At 33.9% G+C, this 19,422-nt stretch overlaps 1 protein-coding gene across 2 annotated transcripts in view; it reads left to right on the top strand.

Annotated features, from left to right (window-relative positions):
• Positions 1 to 2,342: 2,342 nt before the first annotated feature.
• Positions 2,343 to 19,422, top strand: part of LOC134847979 (triple functional domain protein-like) — a 41,628-nt gene continuing 24,548 nt past the window's right edge. For both annotated transcript variants that reach the window (XM_063865294.1, XM_063865293.1), the window contains exons 1-5: positions 2,343 to 3,149; positions 7,157 to 7,388; positions 7,550 to 7,692; positions 8,326 to 8,572; positions 8,845 to 9,064. In XM_063865294.1, coding sequence (XP_063721364.1) covers positions 2,729 to 3,149; positions 7,157 to 7,388; positions 7,550 to 7,692; positions 8,326 to 8,572; positions 8,845 to 9,064 — 1,263 coding nt within the window. In that variant the 5' untranslated portion in view covers positions 2,343 to 2,728. The remainder of the gene's footprint in view (positions 3,150 to 7,156; positions 7,389 to 7,549; positions 7,693 to 8,325; positions 8,573 to 8,844; positions 9,065 to 19,422) is intronic.

Genomic DNA, 19,422 nt, shown 5'->3' with positions numbered 1-19,422 from the left:
GAGTCAGTCCGGACGTCACATCGTAGCAAGAAGCTCACTCAGTTTTTTGGCGCTCCGTTGCGGCATTCTGTCAAGTCACTTGAGGAGGACCCAACTTTGCCCTCCGAAACGATGATAGTATCCTCGTCTTCACCACGAAAACCCCTTATTCGGAATCGTTTTCCACCTGGACCTTCAACGACGACTTTTCCCCCTCTCCATCATGCAAAAGATACTACTGGAAAGGATTGACTTTGTGTCAAGCTTAAAACTCTTCTAAAACTCTTCTAAACTCATTCAAATTCTTTCATGTTATCATGATTTTTTCTGGTTAACTGTTCAGCATTTGAGTGGGATAGGGGGGCTATCAATCATTTGCTCGTTTTGGTGCAGTTTTTATTATCTCTCTAATTTTGGGTTGTCTCTCAAAATTTTCTCCCGCGGGGAATGTCGTGAGGCGACCTTCGGTACCTCGTTATTTACTTGTTCTTTTGCAGTCTCACTGCAGATTGATGTTAATTACACTAACCGAGGTCATTGTGCTAAACTATACTTAATACCACGCAGAGCGTGTTCATTCTCTTCCGATATCTATACTGTTTGCTAGATAAACTTTATTCAACTTAAAACTCATGTTCAATCAGGATAAACTTTCTATTCAGAGTATTTAATCGAAACCAAGCAATAAAGTGATTCAAGCAACTAATTATTCAATTCTAAAACAATTTAATTATTGTCAAACAACCAAGTTTTCATTCTAAACCCCCGGCAAATCTCACCATCTAATCTTCAGTTTATTCATTTGACTTTGCTCTCAGTTGAAGCAAGAAGTATCTAATGTAGTTTAGCAGGTAGCAGTGAATCTTCGACCAACGATGCTTTAAAACTTGTTTTCAAAATTTTCAGACATACATTTTGCCCTTTCATTTTGCCCTACAGTAGGGCAAAATATATTTCTGAAAATTTTGAAAACAAGTTTTAAAGCATCGTTGGTCGAAGATTCACTGCTACCTACTCAACTACATTAGATACTTCTTGCTTCAACTGAGAGCAAAGTCAAATGAATAAATTGAAGATTAGATGGTGAGATTTGCTGAGGGTTTAGAATGAAAACTTGGTTGTTTGAACAATAATTAAATTGTTTTAGAATTGAATAATTAGTTGCTTGAATCACTTTATTGCTTGGTTTCGAATAAATACTCTGAATAGGAAGTTTATCCTGAATGAACATGAGTTTTAAGTTGAATAAAGAGAGCAAAGTCAAATGAATAAATTGAAGATTAGATGGTGACTAAGCAGGTATCATTTTCAAGTCCGTTCGATCTCGACTGGAACCTTAAAGAAAAAATTTCGAGCTCAAAACTTGAAAAATTATTTCACTCACGACCGTTTTTGAGAAATGAAAGAAGTTTGAAATGGTCAATTTGGGATAATTACGTGTGCGCAGAATTTGCAGTTGTCTTGCATCACGCTAAGTATGCGCTGAATTGATCAAGCTTCGAACATTTTAACAATTTATTCTGAGGCATGCTAGTTGGTTTAAAAGTTGATTTAACAGACACAGTACTTTGTCTGTTTTGCACTGGATTTTTTTCCCCAGTTTTTGTCAAAAACTACATCAAAACTATTTAAGGGCAGTCGACACCTTCGTTCTAACTCAGATGTGTTTTTTTGTTAACTAGCAGATGAATCAATATCAATATTTGAAAAACGTTTGCCCTATCAATATTTGAAAATCAACCAGTTGTTGGTCCCGCGCAAAACATAATCCCGCACGAAAAAGAAATCGGCCTTCAAAACAACATGTTCAGCTTTTTGATCACGCGGGATCATTGCTCGACAAATTGAAATTTTTGAACTCGATTAACCGGCCAGAGAAATTTCTACAAACGAGTGAATTGTTTAATCTATGTGTAAGGCAACGTTAATATCCTCAGCCCGAGGCTAAATAAATCTGTCTTTGTTTTTGCTATCTCGTTGGCTTCTTATTACCAATGCTCTGTCATTGTAAGAACGCCCTGTGAGTTTCAAAACAGCTTGACACGGACAACGATCTCAACTTTTCCGGCGGAAAATGCGCGTCTTTAATTGTAAACTAAGTTTTGAGAAAGTCAATTACACTATAGTGATTTTAGAAAAGCGAAATAAGTTTTAATTTATATAAACTTTTCATTTATAACCACGGTACCCAAATGTCAGTTCGTTTAGCGTCGCGAGTCTTCAAGTTGGAAACCAATTTTGCGTCAAAATTGTCTGAGGTTGGGCAAATTGTGGGCTTTTTCAAAACGAAAAAAGCTTCTGGATAAACTCAGCTCTTGTTGTTTGTTTACATGTTTACTTAATGCCCGAAGCTGCTTCGATATTGGAGGTACGCTTGCATTTTCGTAAGAATTAGTTTTATTTCTTTTCTAAACAAAGTTACAATTCTACGACTTTCCAAGCCTCGGGAAAGTTTACTGTTAACGGATTGTGGCATCTTTTCGGGCTCTGATCAAATTTACCTTCAAAGTCACTTGCCGAACTTGGCTCGTGTAATTGGCAAGATTTATCGTATAATAGATATCTTCATGTAGTTTATAGACTTTGTTTTGTAATATTCACCCTTACTTTTATCGCCATATATCATTGAGTTGAAATGTTTCTGCCCATTTAAGTGTGCAAGTTTGGTCTGCCATTGTTGATTTTGCCCATTTTTACATGTTAAACTAGCATCTAAAAGGAGTGTAATAAAATAGTAATCTTAACCAGAATGACACTATCAAAACGAAGTAAATCCCGCTCAAAACATAGCAAAGAATGCAACGTCGGTAGTTTGCCAAGTTGTTATTGTGCCGAGCAACGAGATATTGACGGCAGTGCCTCAACACCGAAACCCTCGAGGAAGAACTTCGGAGGAATACTTGGATCCCTGACGACGTTGCGGAGTTCTCGGAAGACTGCAGCTATTGAACATCAGAGGAACTACATGCAAAATGGATCCACGGATCCTGGTATTCCTATGCAGGGACTTTACTCCCAGAACTATGCAGCCGGCGTCTCGACTGCCGCCCTGGCATCCTCCAACTTGGCTTTCGGAGTTGACATTCGGAGTAATCCATATGATCCCAGTCACCATTATGCAACACTGACGACTGTTAAGCAGAAAATGAAATCAAAGCCACCTATTACAAGTTAGTAAAATAAGCACTAGTGCAGTTTGAGGCAAATTGAAAAATTCAACAATTTCAACAATTTCAATTTCAACATTTTTAAGCTCATCTTCTCAGATGTTGTTAACTTATTCTGAAATAGAGTTTTTTCTTTCTTATGATTGTTGTTTTTGTTCCCAACTAGTAAGGAATTTTTGTATTTGGCTATGTTCTTGTTTGTTAAAGCCCTTTAGATTTGATTTGATAAACGAAGTTAAGCAGCTATGGTACGTTGGGAAACAATCCATATTAGGAGAAGGAGTTTCGTTATTTGATAATTAGTTCCAGATTTTTTGAGCCAGAACTTGTTAGAAATGTTTAGTAGATATATTAACCCTTTTTTAGATATATCAACCCTTACTTAAAAAATTGTGTTGCATTTTTTTGGAATTTCATGTAGTTATAGCCGCTCGTATCTGCTCGCAAATACGTGATTATTTAAACTTTCTTTTCAGTATCATCGATAGTTTTCTACGCTTATTCATCAAACTTTCGAAAACAATTTAGAAGTTTTCTAGTTTTTTCTAGTTTTTCTATCTTCCTCGCAATTTTCAATATAATGTGATTTTTTTTTCATCTAGTAGCAAGTAACTTGAATAAAATAAACTGCATTTAATCAATTTGGAAACACTCAATTAGCCGCATTCACTAGGCGTAGTTAAAAAACTAGTGAAAATGTCGCAATAATTCCATATTGACAATGTTTGAACCATTCTCCTAATTTTACAAAAAGTAGTTCCAGGTAAAAAAATTTAATTCGAGCTCAGTACACTAAAATTTTTCAGATGGTATCTTGTCAGTTTATGCAAAAAACAGTTAATTAAAATGTCGGAGATGATGTATACATTACGAGGCCAAATTGTGCTTTTTGGGGAATATAATCGGATTCCGCAACAAGGACGCTCCATTTGTTTTTCTTTTGTCTTTTCACTTTATAGACTTTGTTTTGTAATATTCACCCTTACTTTTATCGCCATATATCATTGAGTTGAAATGTTTCTGCCCATTTAAGTGTGCAAATTTGGTCTGCCATTGTTGATTTTGCCCCGATAAAATTTCAACATGTTTAAAAACTTGACTTTGGAATCCAGGAACATGCAGACACAAAATTTTGCGCTTATCCAGTGCACAGTTTGGCCTCGTAATGTTTCATAGAAAAATTCTCAGACAACCCTCAGTCAAGTTTATATTGCCTACGAGCTTCTGCTAGAATAAAAATTAGAGGTTGTTTCTGAACTGTTTAAATTCAGTTGCTTTTAATTATCGTTTTTTTTTGGAAAAATTGTTGCGGATGCTAAAAATATCTCCTAGATACAATGAAGAGTCTTTTTCTCATATGCGCAAAACTTGACCCATCATCCAACGCTCTTTCGCAATTCGACCTCTTTATCACCCAAGGGTACTATTTTAAGACCAACTGACCCTAAGTTGTTTATAAATGCGCCTTTGGCACCAATATAAACTAAATTTGAGGAGCAGCGGGCGCCGGAAAACGTGATTGTTTGCCAAAACGTCTGAAAACTGCCCAAAGACGACCATTTTGACCAGTTTTTAAAGGATAAATTTGTCGAAATAATATCTTCATCGTGTTTTTGGAGAACTCATCATTTTGGTTAACCCAAACAAAAGCTCATTGATATTTTTGAATTTTTTTTTGAAAATATCCCCTCAAAAAAAATTAAATCCACCCCTGTCTTAATCTACATAAATTCTTGGGAGCCAGACAAAAGGAATTCACAAACTTTTAAACTTTGTCGATGAAAATTATAATTTATTTTCGATGATCAATTCGAGCCGATAATGAACCCAAGTTATAGTGAAAGTACGTTCTGATTTCTATACGAAAGAAGGGACATGACATTTTCATTACTTTTTCTACTTCCATTTTTCTCCAGAAACAATCCAACTAAGGAGAAAGGGACGAAAGTTGTATATTTTAAAAAATTGTTCCGCAAAATTTTTTCAGCGCTACATTCCATTAATTTCATCAGTTGTTAGGCTAGAAGAAACTTCATTGTAATTCTTTTGTGTATCATTAAAAAACAGTTCCGAGGAAATTCAATCTCAGTAAGCAAAACAACTTTTTAAAATTTTTCAGCCTTTTTTCATTTCGATTGATTTACCTGGAGAAAAAATCCAGAGCAATGAGGTTCATGTACTTTTTATACATTAGCAAATGAACTCTTATACATTAGTTGAATAACAAATCTTTTTGAGATTATGTTATCACTATTATGTCCGCAGTATTATATAACACTGTTCACAGTGGTAGTTTAAAAATTTTCGTTGCAACATTTTATTTTGAATTTCTTGGAGGCACGGCAACTAAAATTACATGACAGGTAAGAAAAACAGTAAGCCAAAAGACAAAAACGTAAATTTCAAAAATTTGAAAAGTTGAAAACGTTTTCATTTTTTAGTTCTTTTGGCATGAATTGCAGATCCGTTTATTATTTAAACTCAAAATTTTCATTTTCCAGAGAATAATAACAGCAAACGAAGTGCAAAACAACCAGAAAATATTACACGACAAGTTTCAATTGAAATAAACGTTCAAATATACTAGAAAATTAGGTGCATTGTGTTTATTTGTAGAACACCCTTTTTAGACGAGCTGGACGGATTCTGAACTAGATTATCTAAACTTTTGGTCGATTTTGAAAAACATTACTTCGAAAACCTTGTCCACTTTTTTTTAGATGTCGACCCTTCAAAAATATTATTTGTTGGAGCCAAAGGAGCTTTTAGAAAAGTTTTAGTTCGTCGTCTGGCTGTCATAAAATAATACCAAAGGTGAAATTACCAAAGCTGGACTTTTGCGTCGTCCCCCGCCCAATTCAGCCCCCGATATTCCGCCCCTACTTAATTAGTATTCCAAGCTGGAGCTTCGAAAAAGTTTTCCCAGTAAAAGAAAAAGTGCCTGATAGACAGGTAAGAATAAAAAGGAAAAACTCGTGAGAGTTTCGATAATGTTTTAAGTTTAAAAATCCGTTTCAAACTTTTTTTGCTTCTGCTCGGTGATTATAATACAGTCAGAAAATTTTTCAAAAAAATTTGAATTTTTCGCAGTCAAATCCAAGTTCTGAATGTTTGAAAACTCAACAGCCAATCCTTGTTTTTGACGATTATCTACGAAAACATTATTGCGAAAAATATTGTCTTGTCAATGATTGACAGAAAGCTAAACCAAATTTAACCTAACGAAAAATTATATTTATTAGTTCAGTCTAGTTCCTACACGCCGTGTAGTTTTCTTTCAACACAAATAGTCTCGCCGCAAATCAGGTCGGTGAAAATAGCTTGTTTGTTTGAGAGCCGAGGTTGTCTGAAGCGCTCAAATATGATAAATTTTCTCCTGAAATGAGGCCAAATTTAATTTTCCTTTTCTTCTTGACATAGTGGAGCTTTAGATTTATTGTTTCTAGACACATTGAAACATTTCTTTATTGATTTTGAACGAATTTTGATTTAGTGATTTTATTCAGAGTAGAAGACAAGCCGACTTTTGAGGTAGAAATTGAAAACTTTGAGGCCCAGGTGAATTCACGTAGTATTTTTAATAAAAAGTTGGAGTTTTGAAATAACGAGAAAGGAAATAAATTGATTTAAAATTATTGCCCAAAACTTTTTTCTTCTCTTTTTTCCAGTCATCCAGATGCCTAACCCGGGGCAGTAATCATTTCAGGGTTGATCTAGAGCTACCTCACTTAATCATGGATCTGTTAAGATATGGCTATCATAACAGAGCTCGCCTTGCAGATTGAAGCGCACCGGTGATTTGAACCCGCGATCATATGATTGCTGGGGACCCCGTTCTCTTAAGCTGTACTCTAAAAGTGGCGTTTTGTAGTTATTCAATTTTTATCTTATTTCTTCCTACTTGATCTACTAGGAATTAATGTTTGAGAGCCCATTTGAAATCTTCGGACAATGTTTTTTTAATGTTTTTGCCCGAACGTATGCATAAAATTTTTTTACGAATGTTTTAGACCGACAAAGAAGTACCACAGTTTCTCAGAGTTCCCTCGGTGGAAATACGAACGGAGGCTACGCTTCACTACTCTCGGCCGCTCCTGGATATTCGGCCGGTTCCAGCAGACTAGGAGGCAGTCAGAACTACCTGGCACTGGCTGACACGAACAGGAATCGTTTGAAGTCGGCCGACTCGCTCGCTTCCGAATTCAACTGCTCACGAGTGTCGGTTAACGTCGAAACCAACAGGTTCGGTTCCGTTTCCTCAGAGTAGAAACAATCACTATAGCTCTATTCATGCGTTATGGGATAAATAATTTTTGTTCAAGTCCATTCATTTGTTATGGGATAGTTCATTTAAATTCAAGTGTGATTTAATAATTTGACCTCTCTTTTGTTGTTATTTGTAGACTGAAGTTGCCGGCTAAGATGATGATCGTGAGGGGCTACACAGCTAGGAGTGAGGACGAGATCAGTGTGAGTGCGGGGGATGGGGTCATAGTACTGGACTGCAGCAAGAACGAAAACTACCTCGTCTACAAACCCAGCTCCGGTCAGTAACTGCCAGCAATAAAAGGTCAAGAATGCCCAGATGGTGACTGCTGGAACCAAATAGTTGAATCGGCCGAGGAGTCGCACCTAGTTTAATATGTGTAACCAGGGGCGGGTCTAAGATTTTCTCAAGGAGGGGGCGAATTTTCAAAAAAAATCGAAAACTTCGTCGAAAACTTTGTTCAAAGGCATGTATTTTTCGTGTATATGATTAAAATCGGCTCATTAAAAAATGGCAAATGACATGGCTCTCAAAAAAATCTATAAAATCTATAATTTTTCATTTTAAATCTATAATAATTGGCGAGTATGAGTATATTGAGCAAGCTGATAGCGTTCAGCAAGAAAAAAACAGATAAAACAAAAAATGTAACAATATTCTGTTTTCTTTTCAGAATTCATCTAAGAAATTCTGAGCTTTTTCCAAAGATTTACATTTAGATGCCGATTTTGAAAATTAAGTTAGTTTTTAACAATTAAGTTTCTCAATTTCGTTGGTTTCTCAATTTCGTTGATTTCTCTTAATAAGTAAGTTTCTTAATTCCGTTGGCTTCTCAATTTTGCTGGTTTCTCTTAATAATTAAGCTGGTTTCTCAAGCTTCCTTATTTCGTTAGTTTCTCAATTTCCGTCTAGACGAGTTGCCAGCACAAGAAGGGTGGGTGCCGAAAAAGTGTCTGGATATGATGTATGTCAACCGGAACGACAGCTACGTATCCCTGCACCACCCCAATCCAGCTGGGGGGTCCTCTTCTCACTACAACAACCCCCACCTCTCCTCCCACTCTATATCCAGTTTCTGCTCAATGGGAAATGGGGGGAACAATCCTCTTTCGGTGATGCCTCTTTTGCCGCCTACGCCTACACATCACGACTACGTCATGTGAGTTGTTTTTTCTTGTAATTTTTGTTATTATTGATTTTATATCTATTTTTTAAAAAAAGGAAAATTATTAGAGATACTGAGCGTTTCAGGGTAAAAGGACGCCAACATATTTAGAATGAAATATGCTTGGTAAACTTTGTACAGCCTTTAATTTTGAGTAATACGGGTTCGAATAAGGCAATATGTCTTTTAACTTATCAAAAAAAGCAACAATAATGTTTGCAGAAATATACATTTTTTCTTCGAAGTTTTTACATTTTCCATTTCAGAAGTACACTGAACCGGAGAAACTACCAGAAACCTCGGCCTCCTCCTCTCCCGCTAGCCAGGCACCTCTCTGTGACGTCATCTCACAATCACAATCACAGCAATCTCATTGGCCACTTGAATGATCCAATCAGAGGAGGCATTGGCATTGGCGGTGGGGACAGTTCTTCTCTCTCATCTTCATTTGCACAACTGCAGATGTCACCGGGACCATCACCCGAGGTCACATCTTTACAATTAAACACTCAAAAAAATCACGCATTTTTACTTAATAAATTGCGCATTTTACTTGGCAAATCTCCTGAAAAAGTAAAAAAAAAAAAGATGCAAACTTGTAAAATCAGATGCCTGAAAAACATTGCAAGAAAATGACATGACTGTTGAAACCAGCAGCTCTGTCAGTCTTTTGCCGTCTCAGCGCTAACAGTATTGAATTGTAATATTGTAAGATTGCATAACTTTATGTGGTTACATAATTACACACAGAGGCGAAGCGGAATTTCTCGCCACTTGCAATACCAAACATAGGGAAAATTAAAAGAAAAATCAAAATAATTACATCTGCAAAAGTTTCCAAGTTTTTGTCTCGAATGATGTGCAATTTGAGGAGGAGAGCACGTCCGACACAACCACCGGCAAAAAAGTATTTACAAAAATTAACCGAGCAGCAAGTAATCCGAAAACACTTTGCGCACCAATTGCGCAGAAACATGAAAAAAAGAAGTTATATATTTAAAGTTCTGAGCTATAACTTCTGAAACTCTAAATTTTTCGGCGCTCTTTTTTCGAAAACACGCAAAATTATGAAAATCTAACTTCTGTTTCATACGTTTCATGTTTGAGCCCATAAGCCGATAAAAATACGCCGAGGCTATTTAGGTCGAATAAAGTTTTTAAGCCAAAAGAAAACAAAAATGAAATTATGTGAGGAACACTAAGTGTTTCAATAAAATTAGTTTACACCTTAAAAATGTACAAAAAGGTGGCAACTAGGCCGACAAAACATCAGCAGAAAAACAATAGGTCGAGTACTAGTTTTCGCAGCCAGTAATTAAATTTAATTTATCAAAAAATTTAGCATGTTTGCTGCAAATTTGAATGCTGCACAAATAATTCAGTGATTTTTCAAAACTAGTTGTCAACCCAAAAAGGTCTATATTCCGATTTGATAACGCTTCCTAATTGCAAGCGTAAAAAAAAGAAAAAAAAATCCATGGTATTTGCTATTATTTAATCATCGAGTCAACTCATCAGAATTTCCCTCACCTACCAACCAATGCTTGGCCAGCTCTTTTCTGAAATTAAAATTAGAATACATTTCTTCACCATGTATGCAAATAAAGACCCCTAGCTGATAGCCTACGGCTTGCAAGATGAAACATTGATGTTGCAAAATTCTTGACAAAACGCCAACATACATTGTCAAGATAATCATTAATTTTTGCTAAAATATATAAGCATATATTTTGCTAAAAATATAGATTTAAATTTTCCTGGAGACGCGCGAATAGATAGCCATATATATGAAGGAAGCAAAATTTAAGCAACACATGCATACATCCAAAAGCGGTTTAAGGGAGGGGAGGGGCGGTTCCTCTTGTGTACTATTTTCAAACTTCCACTTTGGTTGATTGACCATATAATTTTCTAAATGCGCCTGGCTGCTTTAAAAAATTAACAAGAAATGGAACCTGATCTAAACTACATTTTATGATTGGATAATTTAGATATTTTACCAATGTAAAGTATTTAATATTAACCAATCATGATCCATCTAACTAACAACCCACTTATTTGTAAGTGCTGAAGTTACTTGTAATTTCAGCACCAGAGAGATTTGAATTTAACTTAGAAATTAGTTGGACTCTCCCGAGCACTTCAGCAACCGCAATAAACCAGTATACCCTAGATCTATTGAGCCTAGCAGAGACTAGTTAAACAACCTGAGACTAGATAGTATAAGAGTAAGATTAGGATCGGTATTAGACTAAGAAGTTGCACGAATCTATCCGGCCGAAAATAAGATAGCGTGACGAGCAGACGGTGTACCCTATCCGAAATTACTCTATGAGTTAACCAACTCGGTCCTAACTCATCTGGTGCGACCATAAGTCTCGAACAAGACCTTAATAGCTTAGAATTAACCAAAATAGATTAGAAATTAGACAAAAACATTTACAAAATGTTATACGACAATAATTTAATCGAAATGTCTCTACGACTCAATAGATCAGAGCCAATATTCCGAACCATAACAGAACTACCCGGAATTGGAAGAAGACCTCGAACCAGAGACGACATACGGCAAAGTAGAAACTTGCCATATAGCTATATGATAGTTAGGCAAAAACCAGAACAAACTTTTATATTTAGAATACTACTGGCAATGAATTTAGATTTTCATTTGCAAACATAAAACCTTGAAGTTAATCTTCAAAATCATTTCAGGCGCTAAACAAAATTATTAATATACAATAACGATTGATAAAAAGATCTAAGATCGTTTTCCTAAAACTCTGCAGTAATATACAAAATATGTTTGAAAAATATTTATTGAAAAATAAAAAATAAAAATTAGTAGCATGACAATAAATGGTTAGTAATCATAAATCATCCTGTTGTTCCAGCTCCATCATCTAAAACATAACAGCAATCATAAACCCACTAATATCATCAAAACACTAAATCTTTCCTTTACACACATTTAAAATTTTATTAAAACTTAAATTCACTTAATTTTAAAACCAGATCATCAAGGCTTATCCTTGGATCTTAAATCATTTTCTACTTAATTAAATTTCAAATTTGATCATCAAGGCTTATCCTTGGATCAAACAGAACAACTTTGTTCTCCCCCACCCACTTAATTAGTGTCTAACGACCTCAAACGTCGATTCACTACCCAACCCTTTCTAAAGACCTAAGACTAATAGAAATTTTTAAACAAAACTAATCATTCAAATTAGGATAAATAGTGAAGAACTTCGGTTATTCATCCTTCACTTGACCCCCCCTCTTACCAGACCCAGGATAAATCTTAGACTTAGTAAGTTTAAAATAGTATCTAACGAACTACTCGCGTTCTAATTATACCTGAACCTTGTGGATCGATTTACTATTCTCCAACCCTTGAACACAATCACTACCCCTAAGTAAGATTAAGTAAGTTAACACCTTAACTTATACTAGCCACGAGAAAGTAAAAAATCATTCTTCGGAATCGATATACTTTTCTCTCCAACCCTGAACAAACAGACCCAGGTTAAGCTAACCAAAAAATCGTAAGAACTAACAGTTTAAGAAAATAGAAATCATTTAACAACCTTTTGCATCCGTCATCCTAAACCTTATGTCATTTAAAAACCTAGGAAATAAACAAACAATCGTTTTACACAATTGTGAAATAGATAACAAAAAATACGACCTTGTAATCACACCTCATACACAAACAGTTGGATACATTCGAACAAAACGACAAACACTAAAAAGAAAAATAATAACGAAACAAAGACAAATAACACGAAAAAGATTTTCAAAAAACCGAAACGCATTTTCAGAATCAGAAACCAACAGTTTAGACGAACTTTACAAACTAAAAGAATCAATAGATAAAAATTGCCCACTTCACGATCAATTATATTTTTCTGACTCAGAAACAACTTCAAATTCTTCAAAAAGAGGAAAAAGAAGAATAAAAAAGCAGTATAAACACAAACCAGTACATTTATACAATTGGAATCAACCAATTAGACACATTGATAATTACATATTAACAGTCATCGAACGAAAAAATGAGCTCAACGCACACCCCAGGTGAAGAAAGTCCAGATGATGATGAAATCTTTCCTTTTATCGTAGATGCAACCACTGATAGAGGACAGCATATATTTTGCAAAAATTTATTATTAAATTTATTTGAACCCGGAATTAGTCCATGTAAAACAGAGTTCCCAGATGTAAAAATCAAAAGACAAATCATAGACCACTACTTAAAAGATATATGCAACATAACACAACAGTATGGAATCTACTCCATAGAATTCACCTCACCAAACCATAATAATAGAAAATATACAATTCAAACAGACGATCTTGATTTAGAATTTTCAAAAGTTTTTTCAGAATATATAAAAAGCATCCAATATCATAACTCACAAAGAGCAAACTCCATATTCACCAATGAAGTTTTCGCAATAATATATAGTTATATTTCGATATTAGAAAACGAAATCCCAATAACAAATGTCTCACCGACAGAAACATCTAAACATTTAAGAGTACGACATGAAATCACACTACTCTCTAGTTATTTAAACATCATTAAAGAAAATTTCACGAAAAACGACGTTTCACAACATACAAAACACGATCTACAAAAAATTTTGGCATGGTTCATAATAGATTATTTCACACACAATATTGATTTAATTGCACAAGCAAGAAAAAATTTTAGACCCCAAAACTCGAACGATGATACCGCTATCACAGAACAATCAGATTATGTTTGGGACCCCGAATGGTCTCATCCCGCATTTATAAGCTTCCCACAATCAATCTCAAGTCAAGCAATAAGTACGATATCTTACATAAGAGATTATGTAAAAGTAATACCATTAACCATTGATGCAACACCATTAAACTATAATACATTTTTGCCCGATACACAAAATAATAGTTTAAACTCTACAGTTATACACAATGAAAACCTCAATGGAACTAGGAATCTTACTCAACAAGATATCCAGACACCATCACACTTCATAAATGAAGAAATTGTACACACAACAACTACACAACAAAGTATTTCACCAATACGCCCAAATTTAACAACACCAAGAAATACAAATCCTTCACAAACACAGGTAACCTTACAATCAACCGTTAAACCTTCGGTTGCCCCTAAATATTCACATATGGATTACCAAACATACAGACCCATGACAATACCATCAAAAACACGCAAAACATTCACTAGAAACAACTTTACAGACCATAATTATAATTATACACATCCATCACAAACATATAACCAACCACAAAGAAATTTTAACCAATATACAAGATCTCGAAATTGGGATAACCCAATGACCCAACCTAATTCAATAAATTTCCAAACAAATCCTCCACAGGATCACAGTGAAAATTACCCATTTTTTCAACAAAATAAAAATAAAAAACAGATATCTTATCAAATGGATTATTTATCCTCAGATGATGATTTCTTACAACCAGATATATTTGCACCAAATACTCAAGAATATCGTAGACAAGGAATACAGAAAACACGTACAAATCATAGAAATTTTTCTCCACAACCAATAGATGCACAACATCAACAACCAATTCAACAACAAAATCTAATTAATACACAATCCTTTCAACCAATTCAACAACAAAATCCAATGACTGCACACTCGTATCAAGCATCACAAATGCAAAATGAAATACCACTCCCATATTATCTCCAACAACATGAAATAACAAGAAACCAACTTTCAAATTTTTCTCAAATGCCAAACGCAGCAGAATCATTACAAATGACAATGAATCCATACCTTATGGGTGGATCATCAATAACATCAAACAAACCTTTAATGGTTTTCACAGGAACAGACCCTGAATACTCTGTAGAAGATTATTTAAATGCAGTAACAGCAAACCTGATTTTAAATATTGGACCTGAACCAATTAATACGCGACTACATCAAAACTGGATACATCGACGCACAGCGTTAATACAAACAACCTTAGATGGCGCAGCCCAAAAATGGTTTTCAGTACTACCTCTAGAAATAAAATCAAACTGGAAAAGGTTTACACAAGAATTTTCAAAAATGTTTGACTCCGAAAGAAACAAACAACAACAAAGAGTTTTATGTAATGAAATTCGCAGATTACCAAACGAAACCATCAAGCAAATAGCAGTACGAATCGAAACACTAGTTCGAAAAGCATATTCATTAAATACACATGACTATAAAAACACAAAGATGACAGAAATCTTAATGATGACCTTAACACCACAATTAAGGAAAATAGCAATAAAAAAGAGAGCATCCCATCCTTCTTCAATTCGAGAACCCGATTTAGATTTTCGAAAACTAGTAGACAAATTAGAACAAGCAGAAATCACGATGAAACTAGAAGAAAAGGAAAATCTGAAATTACAATACGTTAATAGAATTGAAACGACTCCCACTAATATTAATAATATACAGGAATCAGAGACAGACCTCGTTGAAAAAATCACTGAAATACTCAATATTTACGAAAAGAACCCGAACTTTAAAGGCAAACCATCTTTCAAAAAATGGTGTAATTATTGCCGACGATACGGACATAGTATTTCCGAATGTAGACAAAAACAGCTAGACAATCAAAATAAACCTCAAAAATATAAAGAACCAAATAAATCATTCTATCAATACATGAAAAAAGATCAAAATCTACCGAACAAAACAGTCTACAGCAACAACAGTTCAGGAAAACCACTCCCGAACAATACAAATTATACAAGAAATCAATCGCCATATAACTCAAGTTATAGAGGAAGATCACCAGAACGAAGAAACACGAATAATTCATCACAAAATCACTACAATAGACCAAATAGTCGAAATAACTACTCCAGATCAAATTCAAATACACAACGATTTGTTTCTAGATCTAATTCCCAATCAAGAAATAACTACTATCCAAACAACCAATCACGAAATTCATCATACAATAGGAATAGAAACTACTCCTATAATCGAAATAGAAGTTATTCAAACAACCGAAACCAGAATTACCCGAACAATCAATCAAGGAATAACTCATATAATAGATCGAACTATAACAGACCAAACAATAATTACCAAAACAGATCGCGAAATAATTCACAAAATCGACACTCAAGTTATAATAATCGTTATAGAAATTAAAACCAATCACCACATCGGAATAATAATAACTATAATAATTCTAATAATCGCCACAGAAGTAGTACACCTAAACATCAAAGACAAATCAATCAAGTACAATCTAACCCAGAAACAACATCAGACCCTCCAGGTATTGATGACACAGTAACTGATACGTTACAACTCAATCAAATAAACTGTACATCATCAGATTCAGAAAGTGATACTGAAAACACTCTTTCTATCAATATGATAAAAGTCGAAAATGACTATGAATCTGTCATATATGAACAACCTTTTTCATCACACATATATGAAAATCAATCAGAATTTCTTCAAAATTATTACACTACACCCATAAATTCCACACCAACGACACAAGAAACAAATGAGATTAACACTACAAATCAAACCAATAAAAATACCAAAACAAAATGCTTGAATACAAACCACATTTATACAAAAAGAACAACCCAAAGAAAAAATTTGGACAATACCATTTCTCTTAGAAAGCCCAAGAAATAAAGAATTTCAACCACCAGACCTTGAAATAGATTTTTTAATTGATTCAGGAGCAGAATCAAACATAATAAACATCCCCACATGGAATGAAATAAAAACTTTACACCCAAAGCTAACACCTCTTGAAACCTCCAGTAAGTTAGCAACAGCACAAGGATCAACATTGATAAACTACGGAAAAATCCAATTATTTCTCCTCCCCACCAGAACAATGGAACAAAGCAAAATTTTAAATAAGCCATTTAAACAAATATTCCATATCACTGACATTAAATATAATATCATTGGAATACCATTTATTTCGAAGTATATACCAACAATTAACATACTAAATAGTAAAATATTAATCAAAGATAAATATACAAAAACAAAAGAAACATCCTTAACATTTTTTCAAAGATTAAATAAACAACCACCATTCTTTTCAAAATTCTACCCGATATTTAACCAACAAAGAAAACACCTAAAACCACTATCAGGAAATATCTATAATTTTTCAATCAAACAAGTTCACCAATATGATAAAGAACAAAACAAACAAAAATTTTATATGTCAGAATTTGAATTCAAACCTATTCACAAATTTTTCAAAATCACAATATCATCCATAAAATATTTGAAAAATTCGAATTCAGATATCATTTCCTTACATGTCTATAACAACACACCTTACCAAGTAACATTACCTTTAGGACTTTTAGGATATTGCGAAACCAACGCTACAATATCACCAATACACGAAAAAGCCTATCGCGTAAATAATATACTCCAATTACTAGATATTTGCCAATCTACAATTCTTAATGAAGAATTATCTATAAATAATATAATAAGTAACGAAAACAGAAATACGGATTATTTCACAAAAACTCCATATTTCAAACCTACATTCAACATAAGTAACTACACAGAGGACCAACAAAAATTTTTAACAATGTTTAATTTCCAACATTCACAAATAACACAAGACGAATTCGAAAAATTAGCCAAACAGCTAATTAAATATTCATCAGTCTATGCAACATCAAAATTCGATGTTGGAAAAATCAGTTCATCTTTACATCTCCCGTTGAAACCAGACGCAGTTTTCAAAAAACAGAAAGCAATTAAAGTACCAATTCACTTACATGATAAAGTGAACAGATTACTCGACATTTTAGAACAATACAACATTATATCACCAGTAAACAAAGAAGAACAACCAAAAGGCAACACATTTATCAACCCTGTTATCATTCTAGCTAAAGGAGAATCATTGAAAATCGTTCTCGATGCTAGATACCTCAATTCACTTATAGATGAATCAAAATGTAATTGGCCCATTGAACCAATACAAGTTATTTTAACAAAAATAAACGGCAAATACTTTACAACCGCCGATATGAATAGTGCATACAATCAAATGCCACTAGATGAACAATCACGACGTTTAACACAATTTGTTATCGAAAACCAACAATATGAATTCAACCGCTTATTCTATGGAATATCCATAGGACCAGCAGCATTTTCAGCTTTTATGAGCAAAATTTTTAGACCACTAATACTCAAGAAAAACGCAATCACCTATTTAGACGATGTTTTTATGCAATCACAAACAAAAGACGAGATGTTCAATGTTTTAGAAAAATATCACCAAATACTTCAGAACGAAAATCTGAAGGCCGCCCCCGATAAATCACACTTCTTTTTGACAAGAGTTAAATTCTTAGGACATAATATAGAAAGAAAAACAATCACTCCATTGAAATCACGCATTGACGCTATTCAAAAACTTCAACCACCAACAAATAAAAAGAAAATCCAAGAATTTCTTGGAATGTTAAACTTTTTAAGTAAATATGTTTATAAAATGCAATTATATCTACGACCACTTTATAACATCCTTAGACAACAAAATAATTTTGAATGGAACACAGAACATCAAACACGATTTGAAGAAATAAAGAAACTTTTAACTGAACAAATTTCAAACACAATTCCAGATTCAAATCAACCATTTTATGCAATGTGCGATGCTTCGAACTTTGGCATCGGTGCAGCACTATTACAATCACATAATGGTACAAATAAAATGAACCTCATATCAGCAAATTCTCGATTATTCACTCAAGCAGAGCTACGACTCTCAACTCTAATGAGAGAATGTACAGCCATAATATATACACTGACAGAATATGAATTTCTGATACTTGGATCAAAACATCCAACAGTTCTATTCACAGACCATAAACCAATCATCTTTCTCTTTACACAAAAATCTAACCCAAACCACCGAGTTTACAGATTTCAACTAATTCTAATGAAATTTCCAAACTTACATATAGTTTGGACTGCAGGAAAAAATCTTGCATTACCAGACACCTTAAGTCGAAATACACCACCTGAATTACTTACACGAAAAACAACAGTTGAAATACCCAAAAACATAAAATTCTACCTTGCAGAAAATGAAACATCACCCCGATTGGAATGCAAATATGCAGTAAAAACTGATATTGAACAATCACAAATAAATAATTTACAACATTTCCCACTTTATTTAGATTGTCAAAATAATCATTATGAAGTTGATCTACTTGGAACATCAACTTTCAAACCAATCCCATATTCTCAATGGATAAAAAATAACACCCAACAAAAACGAACAAAACAACACCTGCCTAAGAAAGACCATTTTCCACTAATTGAAAAAGAAGATTTAACTGATAAAATAAATTTATCAGGACCACAAAAAAATGATTCAAAATACACAATAAATCAAGTTTTTGACCTTCACGACCCACTTGATACAATACCCTTATCTAAATTCGAAATTGAAAACATTTTTCTCCCTCCAACAGAAACAATTACAATTTCAACACTGAAACAATATCAAAATCTTGACCCGATAATTAGACAACTAAAATCATGGCACAAATATAAAACTAAACCTGTCAAGGCAGATTCAACCATTCTAGGAAACAAAACACTCCTCCGATACTTTCGCAAATTTAACAACACAACAATTAACGAAAATACAGACCTTTTAGAGTATAACCTGAATGAATCTACAGTTCCATGTCTCCCTTTAAGTATGATTCTTATAGCTTTTAATATTTCACATACACAAAATATTAAAGGACACTCTGGATCAGAGAAAACATATTCAAATTT

Source organism: Symsagittifera roscoffensis, chromosome 6 (assembly GCF_963678635.1).
Source record: "Symsagittifera roscoffensis chromosome 6, txSymRosc1.1, whole genome shotgun sequence".
NCBI lineage: Eukaryota > Metazoa > Xenacoelomorpha > Acoela > Convolutidae > Symsagittifera > Symsagittifera roscoffensis.
The sequence above is the reverse complement of the archived record's forward strand: the minus strand, read 5'-3'. Positions and strand labels throughout refer to the sequence as shown.